Source organism: Chiroxiphia lanceolata, chromosome 18 (assembly GCF_009829145.1).
Source record: "Chiroxiphia lanceolata isolate bChiLan1 chromosome 18, bChiLan1.pri, whole genome shotgun sequence".
Taxonomy (NCBI): Eukaryota; Metazoa; Chordata; class Aves; order Passeriformes; family Pipridae; genus Chiroxiphia; species Chiroxiphia lanceolata.
Window position 1 is genome coordinate 3,549,406 of NC_045654.1, and position 22,599 is coordinate 3,572,004.

Consider the following 22,599-nt stretch of genomic DNA (forward strand, 5'->3'; position numbering starts at 1 on the left):
TTTTGTTTGTTTGTTTGTTTTCTTTTCTCCAATGTAGCTGCTACTTCCACAAAAGGGGGAAAATGTGTGGTTTTTTCTGACACAGGAGAAGTGGGAGAGGAGAGAACCTGAGAGGTGGAAAGCTGGATCTACACAAGCTGAGCTCTGAATTTAAAATTTTCCCTTTCGGGGTTAAGGAGGAGAGTGATAAAACAGGGGAACAAATTTGCAGAGGGAGACATCGACTCTTTCATCACGAGCAGCCCCTCAGCTGGCAGGGGAGGCTCCTGCTTGCCCACAAGTCGAGGGGCAGGATGCAGAAATTGCAGGGCCAGTCTCTACGGCTCACACTCCGTGGGAGGTCAGACTACATGCTCGTCGGGGTCCCTTCTGGCCCTAAAATCTATGAATCTATTGATGCTCTGAGGCTTAAAAAGCAGCAGCTGCTCCTATGCAGCACCTAGTTCTCATAAGCATTTGGAATAATGGATCCATATTGTGCCAATGCATACTAATGTTAATATACATTTGCAGCACACAATGTGATGGCTTTGGAGACACCCAGGTGTCAGATGGAATCAGTGTCAGTGACACACCGTACCAGGACTTCGAGGCAGGTCCCTGTTGGCTTCTCCAGAGGGAAGCTTTCCCTCCTTTGAAATTATTGTGTTTATCCCTTATGTTTATGGAGGGGGGGGGGGGGGGAAATAATGAACGAATTGTGTCAGGCTTTCCACAGGACTGGTGTCCACAGTTTGTAGCCAGCCAAAGCCTGTTTTTCACAGGGTTAGAGATGTGGATGTGAGGGAAAACAAAGAGGGATGCTGCATGAGGAATGCCCAAGGAGTTCAGAGATGCAGCCTCCTGCTTTCTCCACTGATTCCCTCTCATGCACCAGTGCAAAGAAATAAGGAGCCAGGGCCAGGGGCTGCTCCCAGCTCTGTCCCCGCTGAAGTCCAGAGAAGTAGCACAAAGCATTTGCGAGCCAAAGACCTGAGTCTGCCTCTGCTGGATTTAATCCCCCCGGCTTTCAAGTGCAGAATCAGGTTCAGGCTCTGCAAAGGGAAAATGGCCTCTTTAATTGCTGCCTTGGGTTGGGATTGTGGGGCACAGGAGGAACACGCTCACACCTCCAGCCCCACTCCTTCTGCACCCACAAGCCATGGGGGGCGGGGGGGGGGGGGTGCAAGGACTGTGTGAGCAGGGTGGGGGTGTCAGGGGAAGGTTTGCACCCCAGATTTGTCCTGTATAATTCGTGAGGGTGTGAAAATATGTGCAATACCTTCACATTTATATAGACACAGAGAGATACCTTATTTTTTCACAAAACAAGCAAGCCTACCCCAACCTCACAGAAATTCCCTGCCCAAATTCCCTTGTTACGCTTACATGAGCCCACATGGGAAGCTGCCCAGAACATCATTTCTTTACAGGAACACAGTACAGCAGCAGACCACGCAGCAAGTCCTCAACTGTTTGAATGCTCATTATTCCCCTAGGTAACTGCCCAGTCTGTCCCAGGGCTGGGAACAAGGGGACTTTGTCACCACCCAGGCACTGCAAGGGTTAAGGCCACCCCTGTGTCAGGACTCACCTGAAGCAAGGCCTGGGTGGATGGAGGTCTCCTTGGAAGCGCCTCAGTCCTGCAGAGCATCCTCAGGGCTCCATCCCACACACTGGCTGAGCTTGAGGGGCCCTTCCAGGCTGGCCCGTGGCCATCCCCACCTCCCTCTACAAGGAGTTGCTTCCCATGGAAAAGCTAAACCTAAATTCCCCCACACTGGTTATTTTTCCTACTCCAAAAGGAAAAAAAAAAAAAAAAGAATCACGAGGAAAAAAAAAAAAAATGAAAGAAACCAACAGCTTCCCAAGTCCCCAAAGACTCTGCTCCCCTTTGGCCCTCCACAGTACCCTGCTGCCAATCTTCTCTTCTGGCTTCTGGACACCCTGGAAAGCCCAAGATACCCAGGTGCCCATGGGAACTGCCTTTGTTGGAGCAGGTGGGGCTGCTTTTGTGGTCCTGATCATGGTTAGGAGAGGCAGGTGTGCGTTTCTAGTGAGGTCAACAGAAGGAAATGGGGATGGAGGAGAGAGAAAGCAAGGTGGCCCTGTGCCCAGGTGACAGTGACAGTCCAAGCATTGTCACAAGAACTGCACATTAGGCAGCTGATGAGGTTAGAGAGGTCCCATTCTGTCTTCCCATTCCCTGAGGCAATGGAGGTTTTATCATATCCCTGCTCAGCACGAGGTGCTTCTGCCCCGGCTTCTCACCCGGGTTGTGAAACGGGTGTTGGAGCGGTCTAGGCAAAACTCTCAGCCCCACTCCTGGCCTCGAGGCAACCCCAGGAAGGGCTCTCTCCTCTGGCCTGTACAGAGAGAAAAACCTCATCCCCTTGAATAAAAAGATGGGGTTGAGGGACGGTGTCGGCTCCCACAGAGCCTGGGTACGTCAGAGAAGGCAGGGCCACCGAGATGGGTGTTGCAGGGGGAATGTGCGTGTGCGAGGGCTGGTTTTGTGTGTGTGCATGAAACGTGTCACGGGGATGTGCTTCCCAGCCGTGGGGGTGTGGGGGATGAGGATTTGGGGTGTGCAGGGGGAGCGCGTGTGTGCAGCAGGGTTCACGCACGCATGAAGGAGCACAGGGAATGTGCAGGTTGGGTGGTGAACGCAGGGAAGGGAGATACGTGTGTGCAGCAGGGGATGAGGCAGACAAAGAGCTGTGCAGGCAGGCAGGGGGACACCCCCAAGCCCTTCACCGGGGTGTCACGGCTGGGGGAGCCAGGTCAGCCCTGGTGGGGACTCCCCAGCCGGTTCCTCTCCCGGGAGGGGCAATTTGGGGGAGGGTGTAAGTGTGTGCAGGGACAGAAGCGTTTTTGTGCAAGTGTCCGAGTGTCTCCTCTCCGTGACACTCGGGGCTCACCACTTGGTTTTCTCGGCCCCCGCAGCGTGGGGCTGAGCTGTGGGGGTCCCCCCGCACCGCTCTGTCACCGCTCGGGGTGGGCAGGCACCGGCATTCCGGGGTTCGGTTTTAATCGCAGCGGCTGTAAGACCGAAAAAAAATCCGCACTGAGATCCCGCTGGCTCTTCCCGCAGCTGCAGGGCCGGAGCTGGAGGTGTCCTGGGCAGCGCAGCCCGGGATGAAGTATTGGGGGGGCACTGGGAGAGTGGAGGGGTCCGATGAGCATCTGATAATTATATCGTGGTGTTCGCAAAATTTCCAGTCTTTCTGGCCAACGCAGCTTTCTGTGGGAGGAGGGAAATGGGAAAGTAGACAAAAACAGAGAGGGACAGAGAGATCGGTATGGAATGTGTGTGCGCTGGGAGGGGGAAACGAAAAATAGAGCAGCAAAGGGTGTGGGGAGAGAGAGACAGGAGAGAAAGAGAGAAAAAATCGAGAGAGGAAAAGAGGAAGAATTGAAAGAGAAAAAAAAAAGAAAAGGAGAAAAATAAAAAAGGAAATGAGAAAAAACGGGGAAAGAACAAGAGGAGAAAAAGCAAAAAAAAAAAAAAAGAAAATGAGAAAAACGGGAGAGAAAGAGGACAAAAATAAGGGGGGGGGGAAAGGAGAAAGGCTGGGGGAAAAAAGAAAGAAAGGAGACAAACAGGGGGGGAAACGGGAAAACAGAGAAATACAGAAAACCAGGAAAATAGACAGAAAAAAAAAGGAGGAAAACAAGAAGGAATAAAAAGGAGAAAACAGGGGGAAAAAATTAATAAGAAAAACAGAAAGGAGAAGATCGAGGGAGAGAAGACGAAGGCAACAGAGAGGCAGGGGAGGGTGGAAGGGGCAGCCGTGCCCGGTGGCCACAGGCGAGGCGGGGGCTCGGGACGGGGCCGGGGGCGGCCGGGCCCGGCGGGACCGCGCGGTTCAGCACCCTGGAGAGCTCCACCGGCACGGCGGGCGGGACACGGGGACGCCGCGGGGGACGCGGCCATGCCAGGGCCAGGCAGGGCTCGGGGGGCCCGGCGGGACCCGGCGCTGCTCGGGGCCGGGGTCCCAGCAGGGCTCCTCCATCGCGGGGCTCGGCCCTGCCGAAGGCATCGCTGTCAGATCCGTCCCGGTGCGGGACTCCGCACCCACTCGGGTCGTGGAAGGGAGGGAGCAGCGTCCCTGCTCCACTTTCCCCCCTTCACTCTTCCCGGTAAACCGCTCCCCCCTTCCCGCGGAGCTGCCCCCCCCCACACCCCCACCCACCCACCCTGCCTTGTAGCCCCTCTTGGCCCCGCGGCACGAGAGGCTCTGGGGCTCCCTCAGACCCCCCGTGTGTCCCCCCCGAGTCGCCCCACGGTGCCCGTGAGCAGGGAGGTGGGAGCTCTGTAATCCCTCATCCCGCCCGCAGGTGCGGGCCCTGCGCTCCCCCCTCCCTGTTTCCCAAGCGAATCCCAAGGAGGGGGGAAGACCCAGGGGGGCGCAGCCTGAGGGGGTCACCCCACGCCCCGCCAGCTTTGGAGGTCCCGTGTGCGGGGGGTACCCGGGGACACCAGCGCCCTGCTCAGCCCCGACCCCCGACGGAAGCACAGGGGCGAGCCCCCCTCCCCTCCCTGCCTTGCAAACAGCACCGCAGCCCCCGGCTTCAGCCCTGCCCCGCCGTGTGCCCCCCGACCCCCCCGCTCCGGGGGCTTCTGCCCCTCCAGGGCGGGCTCCCCACGCACCGGCTCGCTCCGTCCCGCCGCTGCTATGCGGAGCTCCGCGGTTGCCGCCGGCTTTTCTCATGCAGATTCCCTCTTTCACACCTCCCAAACAAAAGCAAACGGGGGCATCGCCTCGCCGTGTCAACACACACGCTCATTAGCGGGGAGGCGGCGGGGGGAGCGGGTGGGAACGGCTCGAGCAGCCCCTCCGGGGGGGCGGTCGCATCGACGGGAGGTTGTAGCGGGCCGGGGATCACCCGAGGAAATTTGGAGCGAGTTCTTTGCCGCGTGCCCCTCAAGTCACTAAGTTTCCGAAGGTCTGGGTTTGCCTGTCTCCGCTTCGTTTTATCGCAGCGCACGCTGCTCACAGCCGGGCTTTGCCCACCCGCGACTCGGCATCGCGGGGAGCGGCAGCCGCGGGACCCCGAGCCGCGGGCGGGTTAGCCCCGGGGAGCCGTCGGGGAGGTGGGAATGCTGCCCCAGGATCATGCTGGAGCTAGGAGGGGCGGGGGGGGCAATTAAAGCTTCGCCAATTACCGCGACCCGCGGGGAGGGGGGGGGGGGAAAGGGGGACTGATTGAAAATGGCAATGGGGGGGCGGGAGGCGACCGGGGAAAGGTGAGGACAGCAGGGATAAGTGGCACCTCGGTGGGCTCTGGCTGCCCCCCAAACCCGAGAGCGGCAGCTCCGGCCGGGCAGGGGTCCCGGGGGGTGTCGGGGCGCTCCGGGGGCCGCGCTCCCCACCGAGCTCGCAGCGACGGGTCTCCGAGCTCCGTGGCCGCCGGCGGTACCCGCTCCGTTGCCCCCGCCCGAGGTTTTTGGTGTGTCTTCACTTTTGTTTGGGATTTTTTTCCTCTTTTTTGTGTGTGTGTGTGTGTGTGTGTGTGTGTGCGCGTGTGTATGTGTGTGTGTGATTTGGTTTGTTTCCCTTTTTTTTTGCCCGCTAAACCGCCCCAAAGCAACCCGGTCCCGCGGCCGCTCCGCCTCTCCCGCGGTTTCTCCCCGCTGCCGGCATCGCCGTCCGTTTGGTGCCTTTTCTCCCACCGAAACCCCGTACCGGAGCTCGGAGGGAAGGAAACAAAAAATCCGTTGAAAATAAGAAAGCGGGGGGGGAAACCCGAATTAAAAATCCCCCGGTTGTTCGTTTGCATTTGGAGCGCGGTGGGGTTGCGGGGGCTGGTTTGTTTGTTTTCTTTTTCACACCCCCCGGCGATTCCATAAACACCCGTGGGGAGCAAAGAGCTGGAGCATCCCCTCTGCCCAGCACCTTCCTCGGAGCCCTGGCGAGGGATGGGGAGGAGGGGGAAAAGGAGTGGTGGGTCGGGGGGGCCCGGCTGGCACCGGGGGGGCTGCGTGGGGCTTTGTGCGCGGGGCGGGGGTGCCGCATTGTTTGCCGGCGCTGTGAACACGCACACTCGCACACACACTCACACTCACCTCGTGTCCCCCCGCCCCAATAATACGGAAATTTCCATGTCCCAGCTGCCTTCCCCTTTTAACCTTGGTATTAATTTAGGACGGATCTTTTTAAACAGCCCTGTAATGCATTCAGACGCTGCTGGAGGTTTATCTTTTTCTTTTTTTTCTTTTTTCCTTTTTTTTTTTTTTTTTTGTACCGTGGGTTATATTTACACCCAAAACAAAATAATTACACTTTTGTTGGCGAGAGAAAGCTGGTGATTAGACTGTGGCTCTTTGCAGCAAACCCTTTCTCAGTGGTACACCAGGACAATTTTTCACGGCTGGGTGAAATCAGACGCGGGAGGTAATGAATCCTGTGAGCTATTTAAATTTACAATTTGTAACGCAGTCACTCAGAAACGCCTATGGCCCGGCGAGGAGATGCTTGCTGGGTTTGTTTAATGTTAAAACCTGCCCCGTCCCCCCTCTTACCGGGGGAAAGGAGGGGAGCGCGGGGGGAGCAGCCTCGCCCGCCGGAGGAGCGCGGAGCGGCGCGGAGCCGCCGCCTCCCACCGCGCCCGGGCTCGACATCCTCGGGCCGGGCAGAGCCGCGGAGCCCGGCCCCGCTCCGCGCTCCTCCGCGCTCCTTTTCACCGCGTAGGTCGCCGCCTACAACCCCCAAAAATAGTTGGAAATATCTACAAAGTCGGCGGCGGAGCATCCGAACAGATAGATAATTAATTACAAAACACAGGGGGAATATGCAAACCGCGTATTACAAATTCTACAGGGCTTAACTGATTGGAAACAGATTATTATCTTGTTTGTCTTTTGTCTGTTTCACTTATCCCTCTGCCGTCTGTTGTGTTGTAAGTTGATACACTTTATTCTTGAAAGGGGATTTTTTTTTTCCTTTAATAATATAGTAAATTCCATCAACATCTTGTATAAGCGACGCTGCTTCTCCACGCATTACCCTGTTAAAACACAAAAGGTTTATTAGTTACATATAGGCGGTATTATGGGGCCTGAATTACCATCTGTTACCATGGGGGAATGTGGCTGGGAGGGGGGGGTGTTGCTTGGGGCTTGTGAGGTGGTTTGGGTTTTTTTTCCCCTCCTCCCCTTCCCCTTGGATTTATTTATTCCTTGACTTTCAAACGAAAAAGGGAGCGGGACCCCTCGGCATCGTCCCCCTGCATGGGGGACCCCAGCTGGGGGTCCCGGCTCGGTGGTAGGGAGGACTGGGGAAGCACCGGGCGGCCGGGAAGGGGACCACGGGTGTGTTCGGGGCCGTGGGAGCGGGACACGGGGGCGCGCAAGGCCGCGGGAGAGGAGCGAGAGTGTGCGGGCACAAGCGAAGGAGCGGGTGCCGCCTCCCGCGCCCTTCGCGGATCGTCCGTGCCAATTAAGATTATCCATACGATTACCCACAGGAGCGCCTCACGGCGCGGGACGTGGCGCACACACACACACACACACACTCCCGCACTCCGTGGGTCAACCCCGAGCCGCCCCCCCCGCGCCCGCCTTCCTGCGTGGGACGGGCAGCCCGCGGTGCCTGCGAGCGGGGCTCTGCCGCGGGCTCACGGCCACGCGTGTGCGTGCGGAGACGGTCCCGTGTGCGGGTGTATTCCCCCGCACAGACACGCGTGCCGCCGCGGCTCTCCACAGACTCCACGCGCTCATCCCGCTGTGTCTGAGCCGCGCGGGTTTTCCCCGCGGTGCGGGGCCGGAGCGGGGCCTGCCCGGCGCTCCCGGCGCTCCCCGTGCCCTGTCCCCGCTCTCGCGCTGCCCTCGGGTCTCGTCCCGAAATCCGTGCAGGCTGCGGCAAGAGAGGCCCCCGCACATCCCCACACAGTCCCGCGGCTTCCAAATGCCCCAGAAGAGCCCAGGGAATCCCGCAAACTTGGGCAGAGCCCGACGGGAGCGCGGCCGCGATCGGTCGCGAATCCGGTCCCTTCTCCTCCTCCTTCCCGTGCCTTCGCCTTTCTTGCCCGTTTCTCCCCTTTTTAGCTCGCCGCAGTTTTAATTTTCTTTCTTCTCTCTTCCCTGGATTTTTTCCTTCTGTCTTTGTTTTTTTTCTTTTCCCTCCTCTTCCTTGCTCGCTCGGTCCGGCGCTTTTCCCTCGCGCTTCCTTTTTGGTTTCAATTCCTTTCCATTCTCGCCGTTCTTTATATTTCTTTCCTCAGTTTAATTTTCCTCTTTCCTTCTTTTTTCTTCATTTTTTCCCCGTCTTATTTCTTCCCTTATTTATCTGTATTTATTTTTAATTTCGTTCATTTATTCCTTTTTTCCTTTTTTTCATTTCTTTTATTTCCCCTTCCTCTTCTGTTGTTTTTCCTTCCGTTTCATCTTATTTCCTTCCTTTTCTTTTTGGTTTCCGTTGATTTGTTTTTCTTCAATCTCCCTTTCTCTTTTACTTCCTTTCCCCTTCTCTATATGTTTTTCCGCACACATTTTCTCTTTTTCCTTCTGTGATTTTTTTGTGGGTTTTCTCTCTTTATTTCCCTTTTCCTTCTCTTTTTTTTCCCCCCTCCCGAATCTCTTCTCTCTCTGTATTTTCTTAATTCGATTCTCGCTCTTTTCACAAACGCCCACGGGCACGTACAAAACGTCCTCCACTTCCCGCCGATACCCTTGTGCCGTGGCGGGTTTGTTAAGATTTTAGGGTGGATTTTTTTTTGCCAGTACCAGGAGGATTTCCCGGCTCCAGGATGCTCCGCTGCCGCGAAATGCTCCGGGCCGGAGCGAGGAAGAAAAAAAAAATAAATATATGTATATTTTTATATACAAAATTTTAGATTTTAGCTGGAGAAAAAGACGGAGAAGGGGAATGGAGGTCCGGCCTTTACCTGCCCCACCGCCTTCCTCCTCTTCCCCGCGCGGCCGGACCCCAGGGCCACCCCGTCCCCTCCCTAAATCCCCGGGAAATAGAGGGAGAGGCGGCGGGGCCGCCCCCACACCGACCCCGCTGGGAGCCCCTGGATGGGGCAGCAGCTCCCCGGCCCCAGGCTGGATCCCCCCCCTCATAACCTCCCCCGGCCGGGTCCGGTCCTGCCCCCCGTCCCTCCCGCGGGTCACAGCTCGGCCGCACCTGGAATTAAAGAGAAAACACAGTGTGGGAGGGGGGAGCGCCCGCTGCCCCCCGGGCCGCCCCCTTCGCCCTCTCCCCCCTGGGAGCGGGGAAGGGGCGGGGGGTGCGGCGGGCCCGTGGGACAAAGGCGGGGGGGCGGTCGGGGGGCCCGCATACCTCCGGGGGAACTTTTCATCCCGCTACGCTGCGGGAAGGAGCCCCCGGCCCCCTCCCCGTCCCCACCAACCCCTCCCCCCCACCAAATCCACCCCCTCTCTTTTTTTTTTTTTCCCCACTTGTTGCTCTTCCAGACAAAACCATCTTTCCCCCTTGCACGAAACAAATATAAACCCCCAAAACCAGGTGATGCCGTCCCCCGGAGCAACTCGGGACCCCCCGATTCCTCCCCGAGCATTCCTTTAAAAGAAATAAACAACAAACGAAAATAAAAAAAATCAAAGGAAAAACTGTGGGACGGCGGATTTTTGGCGGTGCCCCCCCGGCCCCCCAGCCAGGTGCGTACTCACTTCGCGGCCCAGGTACAAGGCACCCTCAACAATAGAGGCGCGTTGTTTTTTTCCCTCTGTGCCAAGCACAAGGCTGGAGCCAATTTAGATATGCTATAAATTAAGAGGTTGCCATGGCTACCGCCCCGCCATTGGCAGCATCCCGGGTGACGCGGCGCGCGACGTCACCAAATCTGAATAAGGATGCGCGAATTACTAAGGCGGGGGACAAAGCTGGCGATGGGGACAGCATGAGAGTGGCGGCGCGGCGGCGGCGGAGCACAGCGAGGCACCGGGGCTGCCGGCTGCAGGGGGGGGTTCATGCACCCCTCCCGCCGCGCCCGCTGCCGCAGAGCCCGCCAGCAGCGCGGCCGCCGCTCCGGCGGCTCCCGGGCCGCTCCGCAGGCACCGGAGGGGGATTTGGGGGGGCTGGTAGTATTATTGTTATTATTATTTCTCGGGGGTGGTTTGGATTATTTGGGGGGGGGGGCGTCGTTTTTTCCCTCCCGTCGTCGAGGCTCCGGAGAGAAGAGGGGGAAGAACTTGACAGCCGCCCCGCTCCCCTCCCCTGAATTTTTTGTTATTCCCTCTTCTATATTTTTTTAATTTTTATTTTATTTAATTCGATTTTAATTTGCTTTATTTTTTTATTTTGTTTTTATTTCCCTTTTATTTTGTTCCTTTTTATTTTATTTCTTTTCGTTTAATTTCGTTTTATTAAATTTTTTATTTTATTATTTTTTTCCTACATTTTTTTTTTTTACATTTTATTTTATTTTTTATTATTTTCCCCTGTTAGCGGGGAGGGGGTTTTGCCCTCTTTTTTTTTTTTTTTTTTTTTTTTTTTTTTGCCGCCGCCGTGTGCCGGCGCGGGTCTGGTTTCTCCTTTTGCGCGTCTCCATCCCCCGGCGGAGGTTATGATGGTGCATTGTGCGGGCTGCGAGAGGCCGATTTTGGACCGGTTCCTACTGAACGTCTTGGACAGAGCATGGCACATCAAATGCGTCCAGTGCTGCGAGTGCAAGTGCAACCTGACCGAGAAATGCTTCTCCAGGGAAGGGAAACTCTACTGCAAAAATGACTTTTTCAGGTGAGTCGTCACCCCCCACTCCAACCCCGCCAACGGGCAGCGGAGGGCGCGGAGATTCACAGCGAGCCCGGGCTCTGCTGCCTCCCTAGGGTCTCCCCGGAGCTTTAGGGCGCTCAGCTCCCCTCCCGTCCCTCCCTGCTGGGGCTCCACACCGAGCTTGCCCCGCCGCTCCACGGGGCAGCAATGCCCGGCCCGTGGAAGCCCCGAGGGGGACCCGGCGGCTGCGCTGCGCCGCTGCTGCAGCCTGAGGAGGGGGCAGCGAGGCTGTGCCCCCCTCCCCAATCTCCCCATGACCTTCCTCGCAGAGCCCCGGGCCCCGCTCCGCCGGTGCCGCCGCCCGCCCCGTCGCGTCAGGCCCCGGTGGGCACCGCGGCTGCGGCCCCGTGTGTGTGTCCCCCCCCCTCCGGGACCCGGCCTGGCGCTCCTCGCCCCCCTCCCGCGACCACAGGCCCCGCTGAAATCGGTGGCCAAAACCTCCCCCCACCGTCCCCCCCGAGGGGACCCGCATCTTAAACGCCCCTAATGACCGCGATAAGGTGCCGCTGAGGAAATTAGGGGCCGGGATGGGAACGGGGGGGGGGGGGGGGGCAAATGACTTATGACTCCTAATGTTCTCACTACATCAACGTCACGGGGAGCAGCGAAGGAGGCAGAAGTTGTGCCGCGGCCGGAGGGGGAAAAGGGGGGACCCTGCTTGGCGCCCCGGGGCCTGGCAGCCCAGGGGGACCTCGGGAACCCCGCAGCGACAGCCCCCGCTCCCGGTTCTGGAGGCAGATTTTTTGTCTCTGTGGGGTTTTTTTGTTTGGTTGGTTTGGGGTTTGGGGTTTTTTTTGTTGTTGTTCTTTTCTTTTTTGTTTGTTTGGTTTGGGTTTTTCTTTTTTAGTGGAATTTTTTTGTTGTTTTCCTTTGTTGTTTTTTTAAATTATTTTATTTTGTTGTTGTTGTTTTGTTGGGGGTTATTTGGGTTTTTTGTAGGGTTTTGGGTTTTGTTTTGTTTTGGAGGTTTTGTGGCTTTTTTTATTTGTTTGCGTCTATTTTCTTTTTCCTTTTTTTTTTACCTTGGGAGATCTTTCCCAGCTGATTCAGATTCCCTGGAAATATTTTTTTTTTTTTTTAAGAAGGCACCTCCTGATGAAAAAACAAACAAACAAAAAAACCAACCAAACGAACAAAAAAAACCCAAACCCGCTCTGGGAAGGAAAAGATAATCGGAGATTTCCAAAGCGTTCTCCTCGACCTGGAAGAATTCCCCCTCGGGAGAGAGGGACGGGCTGGGGACCAGACGCGGCGCTGGGGACCCCGGGCTACCTTGAGGAGCTCAGCCCCCTCCTCTGCCCGTTGTTCTGGGTGCGCGCTGCCCCTCGCACCCGCCTCTCCCTTTTTCCATCTCTTTGGCCGTGATTAGCCCCGTTTTCTCCCCGGGATTTTCAGGCCGGAGCTCTCCGTTGCCCTCCCGGGGAGCACCGGCTTAAAAGAAATCCCCCCCTGCGGAGCGTCGAAAGGACCCCCCGCCATCCCCCCTCCCCTCCGTCCCTTCAGGGGCCAAATCTGGGCGAGGATGCTCGTGGGGGATCACTCCAGACCCGAGCTCTCCCCGCAGCCCAGTGCCGGGGCTGCGCGGGGATGAAGGCTCTCCTCATCCTCGCCTCATCCTCGCCTGCTCCCCCAAATCTTCCAGGGAGAGACCTGGAGGATCGGGCTCCCGCGGTGGGATTTGAGGAGGGGGATTCGGTACAGCTCACACACAGCCCGTCGCCGCCGGGGCTCCAGCTCTCGCTTTTCTCCCCCTTCCCAGGAGGTTTGGTACCAAATGCGCCGGCTGCTCCCAAGGGATCTCCCCCAGCGACCTCGTCCGGAAAGCCCGGAATAAAGTCTTTCACCTGAACTGTTTCACCTGCATGGTCTGCAACAAGCAGCTCTCCACGGGCGAGGAACTCTATATCATCGACGAGAACAAATTTGTTTGCAAAGAGGATTATTTGAACTCTCCCAGTTTGAAGGAAGGCAGCCTCAACTCAGGTACGAGCGGCTCAGCCCGCCGCACCGCACCGTCCCTGCTGCCGGCACCTCCCAGTGGAGGCACCTCCCGGCAGGGAAGGAGGTTTGGATTTGTGGGATGAGGGGCTGCACCCCGCGGCCAGCCTGACCCCCCCGGTAATCCCTGCCACCGGCACCGGCAGGAGCGGGCAGCGCCGAGCCCGCCAGGCAGCAGCCCCGAGCTGCCGGTACCTCCCGGTGGAGGCATCTCTTGGCCGGGAAGGAGGTTTGGATTTGTGGGATGAGCCAGTTGATCCGCGGGGGGAGGGAGGGATTTGGGGTGAAAGCTTTCAAAGCAGGCGGAAGCCTCTGTGATACCCCGCCAGGGATGCGGACACGCGTGGGATGAGCTCTTCCCCCCCTCCCCGCCTTTTGGCTCTTGCCCCACGCACGGCCCCTACGGCAGCGGGGATGCGGGGCGGTGGGGAACCAGGACCACCCTCCGGACTGGCTCGGGAGACCCCCCCGCCCCGGAGCCCCCCCTGCGAGTATGCCCTGTCCCCCCGCGCCGTGGGCCTGATCCTTCGCCTCCTTTCACCCAGAGGCAAAGCTCCCATTTGACTTCCTTGGAAGCTGTCTCTGCGTCAGGAGAGCAGGGCCAGGCCCCCTCCTGCTGTCCCAGCCATGCCGGGCGCCCCTGCTCACCCCCTTCCGTGGGCTCTCTCTCCGTCCAGCACCCGGGGCCGGATCCTGCCACGCCAGTCAGTGGGGCCGCTGCTGTGAGCGAGGCGAGTAGAGCTTGGCCTTGGGGGGGTGCTGGCTGCAGGGTCCCCGGGGGAGGGATCGGTGGCTGGGGGCGGAGGGTGAGCCAGGCTCAAGGCAGTGACTGGGGACCCCCCAAACCCCGAAAGGGACCAGTTTCATTTTCCCCAGCGGCGCATCCCACTTCCCAGTGTAAAAGGCGCAGGGGGGAGAGGGGGAGTGTGGGGGGCTGCGGTGGGCCTGGGGGATCGCCCCCTCCCCAGCTCCCCCCGGCTGGCATGACGCAGTGCACAGGGCTGGATCGGGCAGCGCTTGCCTGGAGCTCTGCGTGATGTTGGGGGGATGTTGCTTTAGGGGTATCAGGGGGGCAGAGGCCATCTGCACCCCCTACTGCTCTCCAGCACCTTCCAACTCCTCTCCTGGAAAGCAACTGAGCTGGATGGGCCGGGGAGGGCAGAGAAGAGGGGGGTCAACCTCTCCCTTAAGTCATCCGCCCCCCTCCTTTCCTCTCTGGGTCTCCTTTACAGTGTCCTCATGTACAGACAGGAGTTTGTCCCCGGATCTCCAGGACCCCATGCAGGACGACACCAAGGAGACGGACAACTCGACCTCCTCGGACAAGGAGACCACCAACAACGAGAACGAGGAGCAGAACTCGGGCACCAAGCGGAGGGGGCCCCGCACCACCATTAAAGCCAAGCAGCTGGAGACCCTCAAAGCTGCCTTCGCCGCCACCCCCAAACCCACCCGCCACATCCGAGAGCAGCTGGCCCAGGAGACCGGCCTCAACATGAGAGTCATCCAGGTAGGAGAGCCCCAGGCTGCCGGGAGGGAGGAGAAGGGGTTGTGCTAGGAGCCCAGATAGTTCAAGGCTGTGACAGTTTCCCGCAGGTGCTGGAAAAGGGTTGGGACACCGAGATTGTTCCCTCAGGGAATGGGGACAGGGGAACGCCATCTGTCCCTTGCGAGTGTCACCGCAGGCCCAGCCCTGCTCCCACCCCCGTTCTCCCGTGGGTGAGCGGGGATCCCCCACCCTGTGCTTTAATACACCCACCCCATGGGAAGGGATGAAAACCATTTCCAAAACGTCAGCCTGCGTGGCTTCCCGTGGGGCCGAGCAGGATCTCCGGCCCACCAGGAGTTGGATGCTCCAGCCTTGTGGGAGCAAGGAGCATCTATTGCTCTCTGCAGGCAGCCGGCACTTTCTTACCGCACTGCCCCTGCGAAGAAAATCCCTGCGGAAATGTAGGGATTAATGGGCTTTAATAGAGGCATTAATAGGGGAGGACTCTCAGGCTTTGCCGGTAGCGGAGCTGCGATTCCCGGCTCCTGGCAGAGGGGAGCAGAAGTCCCGCAGGAGTGTGATGCGCTCGCTCTCCCGAGCTGCCCCATCCCTGGGGGAGCGGGACAATAATCCAGACAACCCACCAGGCTGCTGAGGCGTGCGGTTCGGATTAGGCGATGTCCGTGGAGAGGCGGCCGCATCTCCCCTTTTCCCTTTCATTTCCATCCTCGCTGCCGGCTGTTCTGACTCCCTGTCTGCTGCCGCAGGTGCTTATCTCCCCGCTTCCCGCTTTCCGCCTGCTTCTGCAGCGATCCACAGTCCTACCCCCTTCCTCCTTCCCACTTTTCCTCCCTTATTACCCGTATCCACAGGGGAAATTTCTCCCTCCTGTATTTTCCGGCTGGCCTCTCCTTTGCAGGGACAGACAGGCTGAGGATGCGCATGTGGGGATGCAGGTGGGGACGAGACGGGCAGGATTCTAATAAACCTTGTTATTTGGGGGGGTGCGGGGTCCTCATGCACTTTTTTGGGGGTATAAGCAGCAGGAAGAGTGGGGGCTCAGCGTCACTAAAAAAATACCCAAAATGCTGAAAAACCCGGGGTGGGTGCAAGATTTCCAACACTTCCACTGACCGGATTTTGGAGGGGGTGGGATGGGATGTCCATGCCCCAGAGGGGTCCCCGCTCCCCCGTTCCCGGTGGGCACTGACACCGGCCCGGCCACAGGTCTGGTTCCAGAACCGTCGGTCGAAGGAGCGGCGGATGAAGCAGCTGAGCGCGCTGGGCGCCCGCCGACACGCCTTCTTCCGCAGCCCCCGCAGGATGCGGCCCCTCGGCGGCCGCCTCGACGAGTCCGAGATGCTCGGCTCGACCCCCTACACGTACTACGGAGGTGAGGGACCGGCCGCGGGGACCCTGCCCTGTGCGTCCCCCTTCCCCTTTTGTTCCTCCATATCGCGCTTCTCCAAGGATTTTCCGCTTCTCCCGCCCTCGCGCGCACACTCACGGCCGCATCCCCGCACCCGCAGCCACGTCCACGCACCCCCGCGCCCCGCCGGCATTGCGGGGCCCCTCTCCCGCGAACAAAGCCCCAGCTGCGGGGCTTTTGTCCCCCTTTCAGGCCGCATTTGTTCCAATTACCTCGCGGGGCCCGCAGCATATGGAAGGTCACTGCTGCCCCCCCCCCCCCGCAGCCCCGACGGGACGCGATGGGCGCAGCGGGGCGGCCCCGCGTCTCCCTCTCCCCCCGCTCCCCACAGAGCCCCCCACAAAAGCCGCATTTTCAAAGCCTCCCATCTGACCAGGGGCTTTTCAGGCACCCCTTGCTGCCCTAAAGTTAGTTTCTAGATCCCTTCCAGGCTGCTTAAACTTACATATAATTTCTCCATTATATACATATGTGTGTGTGTGTGTGTGTGTGTGTGTTCTCCTTTTATGTATATATTTTCCCCTATTATATATGTTTTTCCCATTGTGTATATATTTTCCTTATTATATTATATTATTATATATTCTTCATATTATATTATATATTTTTCCCATTACATATTTTTCCCATTGTATATTTATTTGCCCTCATTCTCCTTATATATATTCATTCCCGTTCCCTTTATATATATATATATATAACTTTTCCCCATTAATTAAGCACTAAACGGAGCCCATTTTCACCCCCTCAGCTGTCCCAGCCCTGGGCTCCTCACCTTTCCCTCCTCCAGTCTGGGCAGGGAGAGGGTGATGGGCACGGCAGCCCTTAGGACAGGCTTATTTTTCTCAGGTTGGCCTCGAAGTCCTACCTGGCTCTTTGGGCCCCGCATCCTGGGAGCCAGCAATATTTTGGAGGGGTCAGGACAGGGCTGGGATGGGGTGCAGCAGGATTTTGGAAGGTCTTTGTCCCCAGGGGACAGGATCCATCCTTTTCCCCCCCTTCCCACAGATTACCAAGGTGACTACTATGGACCGGGAGGCAACTATGACTTTTTCCCCCACGGGCCGCCCTCCCAAGCCCAGTCCCCGGCCGACTCCAGCTACCTTCAGAACTCAGGACCCGGCTCCACACCCCTGGGACCCTTGGAGCCCCCCCTAAGCGGACACCACTCCTCAGAAAACCAAAGGTACACGGATATGATCTCGCATCCCGACACCCCCAGCCCCGAGCCGGGGATGACCGGCTCGCTGCACCCCATCCCGGGGGAGGTCTTCAGCGGGGGGCCCAGCCCCCCCTTCTCCATGTCCAGCAATAGCGGCTACAGCGGGGCTCTGTCGCACCCGAACCCGGAGCTCAGCGAGGCGGCGGTGTGGTAGGCCCGGCGTGGGCACGCGTGTGTGTGTGCAGGGGGAAAACGCCCCCTTCGTCCCCCCAGCCCACGCGTGTCCCCCCTCCCCTCACCCCGCCCCGGGGCGCATCACATCACCACCGTCGGATAAAGAGCCCCCTCCCGTGCCAAAACGCGTCCCTGCATCCCCCCTCCGTCCTCCCCACCACCGCACCCCCCGGGACCTTGGGGCCACCCCGCTACCTCCCCCCTCCCGGCACCTTCCCCCCAGTACTTGGGGGGGGCAGCAATGAATGGTGCCCAGCCCTGAAGACCCCCGCCGGTGTCGGGACCACCTCTTGGACCAAAGCTGAACTCGCCTGGACACAGGTCCCACCGCCCCGGTGGCACCAGGGGAGGAGGGGCTGGGGCAGGGCTCCCCCCTGCTAATTAGCATCCTTTTTAATTGTCCCCTGCCACGTCATGGGAGGGGGGGAATGGGGAACAGCAGGAATAACCCCCGCAGCCCCTCTCCCTGCCCTTATTTTTATTGTTCCCATTTTATCCCCAAGGAGAAGGTGGGTTTGGACACGGTTTTTGGTGATGGGGAGAAGGGGGGTCGTGGGGGGGGGCCAGGCCCAGGGCTGCCCCAGTGACTGGCTGAGATTGGGCTCCCACGTGGTGGAAAAGACACCAGAAAGAGGCAGAAACAGGAAAAACACAACAACAAAAAACCAATAAACCCCAGAACTAAACCAACTCAACCACAACAGCAGAAATTACACCTGAGCCTCGATGCCGAGTCCCACCCCAATAATTCCCAGAGGCTCCGACAATTTAAGGATGTATTATAGTTTTTGCTTCTAGTTTCTTTATTTTGTATAAAGGAGAAACAAATAAAGTATGTTTTTGTGTTTACTGATTATTTATTGTACTTTAGTCATCGGAGGCTCCGAATTTTTCTATTTTGAAGGCAGGGAGGGGGTGGCACCGGGGAGGGGGGTGAGAGGATAGAGAGGGGGCGATAAAAAAAGGAAGGAGAATGGAAAAGGAAAGGAAAAAAAGTTGTTTTCTGAAAGCGTCGTGGGTTTCCTGTCCCCGCTGCCTCTTGCAGAGGCTGTTAGTGTGAATGGCTCTTGTTGTTCAATGTGAATAAAAAACCTTTTAGTTACCTACTGTTCGGTCACCTGTCCCTTTCATTTTATTTTATTTTATTTTATTTTTAAGACAAGACCACGAGCGCTGCTGGCAGGGCTGCCCTGCTCCACCATTGCCCCCCCAGCCCTGTGTGGGGTCTGGGGGAGCAGCCCCCCATCACTCCCCTGGGTGTAACAGGTGCCGTGGCCCCTGTACCAGGTGATGCTGCTGCATCACCCACATGGTACCCCAGTGCCCCCATTCCCCCACTCCTCCACTCTCTGGCACTGGGAGGGGGCACATTACCCAGCTCAGCACCTTCCCCCACAACAGACAGCCCAGTGCACGATTCCTTTCTCCCGGCTGGCACATGTTGTTTGAACCCCCCAAGGCCCCTCCAGGCAGCCCAGGGGCACCCACAGCCCTGCTGGCACAGCATCCCCATGGAGCAACCATGGGGGTCAGTAGGGCTGCTGGAGGGGGACACCAACAGGGGACATCCCAAAGGGATGCCATCGGCAGCTTTTGCCCCATCCGCCCTAGGGGGCACCGAGGGCAACAGGGGGGTCTCCTCCCCCAGCACCCCAGTTCACCCCCCTCCTCTCTCATGATTCCTGTCCCTCGATTTCTGAGGCACAAAAATAAAAAGTCCAAGGCAGGCTGCAGCTCTGAACCAATATTTAAAATGCAAAATCATGGCAGAGGTTTTCGCCCCCCCTTGTCTTGCAGTAAAACGATATAAACAGAATAAATTACCTTCCCTTGCTGGCTTACGAGAGTCCCTCTCTCCTGACCTGAATTTTAAGTCCTGGCTCGGTTGTAGCACGGAGCACTGATGATTTATGGAAAGCCAGCCACTTCTCTGCATATTTTCTCTGTTCAGCCAAGTGGTGGAATTTATCCTTCCTATACCATTACTGGCATTAATAACAGAGTGGCCAACAAGCCAGGCCGAGCCTCGAGGGACCCCTCAGCCGGGAGCTGGGACCAGCACAAAAACACTAATCTCCCACCATGCAAGGCACCTTCTCCCCTTTTCACAGGTGGGGAAGCTGAGGCAGGAGCACAGCTGGCTGCTCCCCTCTGCTCCAACCCTTCCAGGCTGTCAATGTTAGCAGGTAATGGGGGTTTTTTTTGAGGACAAGGCAATGTGTTGGTAAGTAACCCCATCCCAGCGTCACTTTGAGGAGTATAAAATGCAGCACAAGGTCATTCACTGAGTGAACACTGGTTGCTGCAACCACTACTACTATTACTATTACCGTTATTATTATTATTATTAAAAAACTAAAGGCATAAACCTGAGGGCTGTTTTCAATCTGCTGCAGTACCCCATCTCTGGGACTCAGGGCGGGACAGGCTGCAGGAGGGATTTGGGATGATGCTCCAAACTGCCGCATCCCAGGCAGCGCAGGCGCCCGGGGGCTTGGTGCAGGAGGACGGGGCTCACCAGGAGCAGCCACCAAGAGCAGGGATGATCCCCTGGCTCAGAGGACCTTCACTGGTTGGGACTCACAGCCCAGAGCTGGGTACAGGAGCCAACCCTGGGGTTGGGGTCCCCGTCACCCCAGCAGTCCCGGGAAGGCACCAGCACTGTTAAACCCGGCCGGGGATCTCCGCCCATAAATCACCGTAACAAGCGCGGCCACGCGCCTTGTTCTTGTCTGACCGCAGCCAGCACGGCAGGAACGGCAGAGGAGTGTAATAATTAATAATCATTAGAATAATAATGCATAAAGACGGTAGCAAAGCAATTAGTCAGAGAGGGAGCGCTTGCTAATCGAGGTGGGGAGTTCCAGCCCAAACAGCCCGGGGAGGAGCAGGGGAGGGACAGGAGGGGGATGGAGGGTTGGGGGTTGTAGGGGAGGATACCTGGCATGTCCCAGCGGAAGAGTGGGATGTGTGGGCGCCAGTTCCTGCTCTCAGCAGAGGAAGGACCCCGACTCCATCCCTGCCTGCAATGTGAGCCCCAGGTTCATCTGCCCCACGTATCTCATTTTCCCCATCCCTGCGTGGACGCTGTGTGCTGGAGAAGGCTGTGGGAGGAGTCGAGCCCTTCTTGGCAGCCTGAAAGGCAGGAGAGAAAGTGGGGAGAGGATAGCTGTGTCCCCCATGAGAATAGGAGCAGCCCCCTGCCCATGCCGTGCCCACACTCACCTCCTGGCAGAGGTGCCCGATGCCCCGGATCTTGAAGGAGCCCGTGAGCTGGACGTTCTCCAGCTTCATGAAGACCTTGGTGCCCACTGCCTTGGAGAGGGGCAGCTCTCTGGGACAGGTGAGACAATGTGGAAGGGCTTCTGGCCCCCACCAGGCTGGGCTGCCATGGCCCTGGTGATGGATGCTCTGCCAGGGAGAGGTGGTGGAGTCGTGAGTCCCTCCCCACAGCCCCTGTGCTGACCCCAGTCTTGGTGCAGGGCACAGGAGCCCCTTGGAAAGGACAGGCCTGTCCCAAGTGCCCTTCCCAACTCTGGGATGTAGGAGCACTTATGGGGTCTCCCTATCAGAGCCCCAGGACAAGCTATGCCACCCCCTCTTCCATCCTCCTGGTCCCCACATCCCAGGTATCTCCAGGTGCCCCCTGCACGCCCTGTCCCCTCACCCAGCCAGACACAGTGCTGGGTGTCCTCCTAGAGACATGTGGCCCCAGCAGCCAAATCCCATCAGCCCTTGAATGCCCAGGAGACAAGATGTGGGTGCCGAGGAGATGGAGGAAGAGGAGAGGCAGCTCCCAAAATATTTGGAGGGTCCTTAAGGTTTGCATTTGCTGTTTTCGGGTCCCAGCAGATTTTAGGACTTTGCCCATTTGATCCAGACCCCCAGTGTAGCCAGGGCAGCTTGCACACCCCAAATGCCCACTCATTGCCTCCAAAGGAGCCATCACACCACTATACCCACCCTGCCAAGCCCCTCACCCCTAAACAGCCTGAAAACCTGTCCAACCTGCACATCCTGGGGGGCTCAGCCCCTCCAGCTGGGTGAACCCCCTGAGATGAGCCCCCTCAGCTAGCTATGCCAGCCACCCTGTGGAGGGTCAGGAAGAGTCTGAGTAGGGATGACACCCCTACAAAGGTGCCCCTTGATCACCCCTTGGAGAGGAGTTACTCCAAGGACCCAGCCAGAGCGTGGCCCAGACCTGAGGTCCTGCAGCCTCCAGGCAAAACAGGCAGAGACCCCCCCCCCTTTCCTTTGGGACCCCTTCTCATCCCCCAGCCCCAGTGACCACCCTCAGGGTGAGTCCTACCTTCTGTCCCAGTGGGTGAGGAGGAGAAAGGTGGGATCTGGAGCAAGGTCCCAGCCCCTCAGGTTTCTCTGTCCCTCTGGCCAAGCTGGATCAGTCTGGAAGCAGAGGTTGCCCGGGAATCCCAGCAGGGAGACACCGCACAGGCAGCTGGCACAGGCACAACACAGCCAAATGGGGTGCACTGGGAACATCCCCACCCTCTTCAGTTCTGACCCACTGCCAGGCAGACAGCAACAAAACAGAACCCAAAATATGTGAGTTTGGTCCCCTTGTTATCAAACGAGGAGCTAAAAGTTATGATTAATGCACTGGGTATCTGAATGCACAGGCTTGCTTATCAAACCCATATCAGACTGGAACTGGAGGGCTTAGTGCTGTGGCTGGAGATGAACATCTCCATATCAAACAGGACCAGGACTCTCAGTTAGGTAATTGAGGGCAAACAAGTCCATATGAGGAAATAATTAATATGCTAATAAACTCAGAGAAGTAATTAACATAGTCCGGCCTTCTTATAAGAAACAGGTTGAACATCTTTATAATGAAAATAAACCACTAATTCAAGGGTGTGACAGGAAGAGCTATCTCTCACATGCCTGGCACTGAAAATAAAGTGCAAAGAAAGCTTTCTAATACTACAAAGAGTGTTAGAGAGTTTTAGTCCCGATTTTCAGTGACACCTTCACCCAAACTCTGCCTCAAAGCTCCCCTGAGAGCACTCTTGCTGACAGGCACCAAGCGAGATGAGAGCTCCAGGGCAGCCCTGCTCCTGGTGGAGCTCCTTTGGCTCCATCCCTGCCCCAAGGAAGGCAATGCCAGGCTGTCATCCCATCACTTCCCTTGGCCAGAGTCCCTGGGTGACAGCACCGTGGCAGCTGCAGTGATATTTAACAACTTTTTGGGTTTCCACTTTTGAGAAAATAAAGAAAGGAAGACAAGTAGCATTTCCAGCATGCCCTGTGCTTGGCACCAATGTGCTTGTCCCTCCTTCCTGCTCCTTCACTTGGTGATGGAGATCTCCTATCTGCCAAAACTGAGGCACAAGGATCCCCTGAGCAGCTCCCCCTGCCACAGGAGCTCACACACCACAGGGACATCAGGGGACACAGGCTCTGCCACCCCAGCCTTGTCCAGTGCACCCATCCCAGATTTTGGGGTGCCAAACAGCACCCCAACAGCCCAGACTTCCTGCATCCCACCCCCCTGCAGACCCCACGGAGCCCCAGGGGCCCCCAGTCCCGCTGGGAACCTGGCACC

General features: G+C 57.7%; 1 protein-coding gene across 3 annotated transcripts; it reads left to right on the forward strand.

The window, feature by feature from the left end:
* Positions 1–10,454: 10,454 nt before the first annotated feature.
* LHX5 (LIM homeobox 5) lies at positions 10,455–18,131 on the forward strand. Of its 3 annotated transcripts, none has more exons than XM_032705662.1 (6): positions 10,455–10,685; positions 12,481–12,704; positions 13,265–13,450; positions 13,952–14,229; positions 15,436–15,601; positions 16,646–18,131. In XM_032705662.1, exons 1-6 carry the CDS (start codon positions 10,513–10,515, stop codon positions 17,011–17,013), a joined length of 1,395 nt encoding a protein of 464 aa, XP_032561553.1. In that variant the 5' UTR covers positions 10,455–10,512; the 3' UTR covers positions 17,014–18,131. The 3 variants fall into 3 exon arrangements, with proteins under 3 accessions (XP_032561553.1, XP_032561554.1, XP_032561555.1); XM_032705663.1 differs by having other exon boundaries at positions 13,397–13,450; XM_032705664.1 differs by lacking the exon at positions 13,265–13,450.
* Positions 18,132–22,599: the final 4,468 nt, after the last annotated feature.